General features: G+C 41.7%; 1 protein-coding gene across 1 annotated transcript in view; it reads right to left on the bottom strand.

The window, feature by feature from the left end:
• LOC101845117 overlaps nucleotides 1–3,379 on the bottom strand; it is a gene marked incomplete at its 3' end in the record, with an annotated part of 37,603 nt that overhangs the window by 6,236 nt on the left and 27,988 nt on the right. The window contains 3 exon segments of the mRNA XM_035971230.1: nucleotides 171–299; nucleotides 1,242–1,376; nucleotides 2,524–2,652. Coding sequence (XP_035827123.1) covers nucleotides 171–299; nucleotides 1,242–1,376; nucleotides 2,524–2,652 — 393 coding nt within the window.

Here is a 3,379-nt window from a genome sequence, read left to right as displayed (position 1 = left end):
ACAAACACGAAAAAGGAGGGAAGATAAAGACGATAGATGTTTGATAGGAAAGAAGAAGCAAACTACACTAGAGCACCCGCCAACCGCCCACCGATACAGCTCTAATACTCCCCTAACCTTCGAAATGACGCACCCCTATTAAAAGAGACCCAACAATGATCCACACTTACCGTTAACGGCCATGTTGCCAATGACTTTGCAGCCGTGTTCCTGAATGAGACTGTTTTCAGGGAAGGCTAACATCACAATCACCACATCCCGGGCACAACGAACCATAGGCAGACCACCCAGACTATGGTCTGAGGACAAACGTGACAGATTGAGACGTCAGTATGGGAGGGCTGTGGGGGGGGGAGGGTGTAGTCTCAATAACGTCTCCCAAAATGGGTACGGTATGCGGGTCTGGTCTAATATTTGCACGCAAGTTTACCAGTAAATCACACGCACAGGCAACAAAAACAATAGCCACAACAATAACAACAGCTAGATCATCTACAACAGAATGAACAACAACAGCAACAATAATTACAACAACAACAACAACAATAACAACAACAACAATAACAACAACAATAACAACAACAACAACAACAACAGTAGCAATAACCGTTTCAGAAAATAGTATAATTTACTGAAACCAGTTTCAAGGACGTTAACCAAATCAGAAATAAAAGCAAAAATAATAGACCCTCCCTCCCAAGCAATTTCGACATTAACACTTCCATTCCCCATTCACCAAATCAACGCCATTGCCAACACGATAAACAACGACTTTCACAACAACAGTGAACCACAACATTTAAAACAACGAAACAACCATATTGCTAACCAGAAACCATAACAATAACAGTTACGATATAAGAATCAACGAGAAACAAAGATATGTACTACACCAGAGAAAACTACATTGACACGACCACAGTCAACGAACACCATTAGTAAAACAACATTAACACGAACAGAGACAACGACATTTACATCATCAACAAAACGACATTAACACTAACAGAAACAACATTTACGTTAACAGCAAAACGACATTAATGCGACCAAAGGCTACGACATTTACAAAAACAAATTTAAAAAACATCGACAAACCGAAACAATCACATTCTACAACACCAAGAAGCGACAGTAATTAATAGGATCAGAAAACAAAACGACATTGCCACGACAAACACGACATTTACAACACCAGAAACGGGTAAGGACATTAACTTGACCAGAAACAGCGACATTACCATCGCCCAGCACCAGTTGGCTAAGAGTGATTAACGTTATCTCCAGAAGTTCCACGCTCTCCGGGAAGTTCACCAACACGTTCTGAAGCAGTTGTCTCGTGTTCTTCTCGGAGCATACCGCCTGGACTGTGTGATCTGGACACGAAAAAGGGGGAAGGAGGGGGGTAGAGGTGCCCCGGAGGGGGGGAGAGAGAGATTTAGTTATATTACGATTTTTTCACTGCACCTGTAACACAAATAGGTCGTGTAAGTGCCGAAGTGTAGATGTGTTGCAACTAGCGAGTAAAATACGAGGAAAAAAATAAGGATCGATAAGGACAATAGATGTTTGATATGAAAGTATGAGCACTTGCAAACCACTTATGGGGAGATCCTGTTCTTTTGTGTGTGTGTGTGTATTTGCAAAGTTTTCGTCGTTGCTGTTGTTTTCTTTGTTTGTTTGTTTTTTGTGTTTGTCTGTTTTTTAACCGAAACGATAACAGTCAGATAGTGCAGAGAGAAAGTAGAATAAATTAACTCCTGAAAGGGGATTATCGTGGCCTAGAGATTAAAATGTTCGCCTCTCATTCATTAGATCCCGGGTTTGAATCCTGATAGCGACGGAAAATTTTCTTTTCTAAAATGTTCCGCTTTCACATCCTTTCCTGCTCTCTTACAATTTTCTGTCATCTGCTTTCGTCTCCACTTTCTGCCCCCACCCACTCACCTCCCTTGCTCCCTCCCCTGGGCTTCTGACTCTTTCTGAAGCCTCTCTACTGCTTTTCTTTGGCTATTTCTTACTGCTGTCTTTCAGCCACACCCCTGATCTTATGGTAGGAAAGATCTACAACTAGCCTTCTCGGACAAGGGCGAAAAATCTCGGAGGTCCCATGTGCATGTTGCCCATGTTAAAGATCCCATGGTGGTCCAAAATCTATAAGAGTAGGCTTCAGCCGCCACCTGGGTAAAATTCAAAATTTCCTACAAACTGAAAATATTTGGTGTGTCCAGCACGTTCATAATAATACGCCCTTATGCAGTTGCAAACGCCTTAAAACACTTACCAAAAACACCCTTTAAAGATAGAGAGAGAGAGAGAAAGAGAGAGAGAGAGAGAGAGAGAGAGAGAAAGAGAGAGGGGGGAGAGAACAACAGAGGGGAGGGAAGAAGAGAACAGGAAGAAACAATGAAAATAGCGAAAAAAGAGAAGAAAAAAAGATTAGAAGACAGATATACGCATCCTGAACAGAAGGAACAAGCACAAGAAACATCATAAAAGCGCCATCCAGTCTTTTCCTCTCACCACAAGCGCTGAGATTACACAGGACTCGGATGCCATAGTCCTGTAGGTTCTCCTCTTGAGAGTACTCCTGTAGCAGGTCCAGGATAGCAGCGACTCCTCCAAGACTCACCAGCTCTTCGCAAGTGGGCTCTGGAGATTAGTAAGACATTGGTATAGGGTGACCGCCCCTTTCAACGCTTGCATTGCATCATCATCAAGTCAGTGTTAATGTCAGATCTCAGACAGAAATCGGGGATCATGGTTTTCCATTCATTCATTTGCAATGAAACTCTCTAAAAAGCTACCTTATCCTGATCTATCCCCGTCACCCATCTATTTAGCAGCTCTAGGAAGGCTGCTCGGTGTCAACCCATATAAAAACTGTAAGTTAAACCTCTGAATCTGACGTCCATCTCTGAGAGGACAAAGCCAGCTGGGTGGAGAGTCTTGACTCCAACATTAACTGAATCGAGACTTTCTTGTGATTTTTGCTCGCAGTGTGGAGCTGGTCTGGTAGTATATCTATGGGTTTTTAACTCCCCAAAAACAACACAAGTTCGAACCACGGGAAACCGCTACACGGTCTAGTAAGATACCAAATTATGAACTTACGTGCTCCTGTGTGGAAGGGAAAACAGGTTTGGGTTTGCACAGTGAGCAAGACAACAATAACATCTTTAAAGTCCTTACATTAATGTTTAAGATGTCTTTAATTGGTATGTTAATGTGGTATGATACTTTAAATATATAATATGGCCGAGTCACATATTATGACAAAAACAAAGAAAGGTTTTTGAAAAATAGGTATTCCAACGTAAAGCGCATTGAGCTACATTTTTTGGAAATGCGCTATATAAATGTTATATATTATTATTGT

Source organism: Aplysia californica, unplaced genomic scaffold, assembly GCF_000002075.1.
Source record: "Aplysia californica isolate F4 #8 unplaced genomic scaffold, AplCal3.0 scaffold00400, whole genome shotgun sequence".
Lineage (NCBI taxonomy): Eukaryota > Metazoa > Mollusca > Gastropoda > Aplysiida > Aplysiidae > Aplysia > Aplysia californica.
The sequence above is the reverse complement of the archived record's forward strand: the minus strand, read 5'-3'. Positions and strand labels throughout refer to the sequence as shown.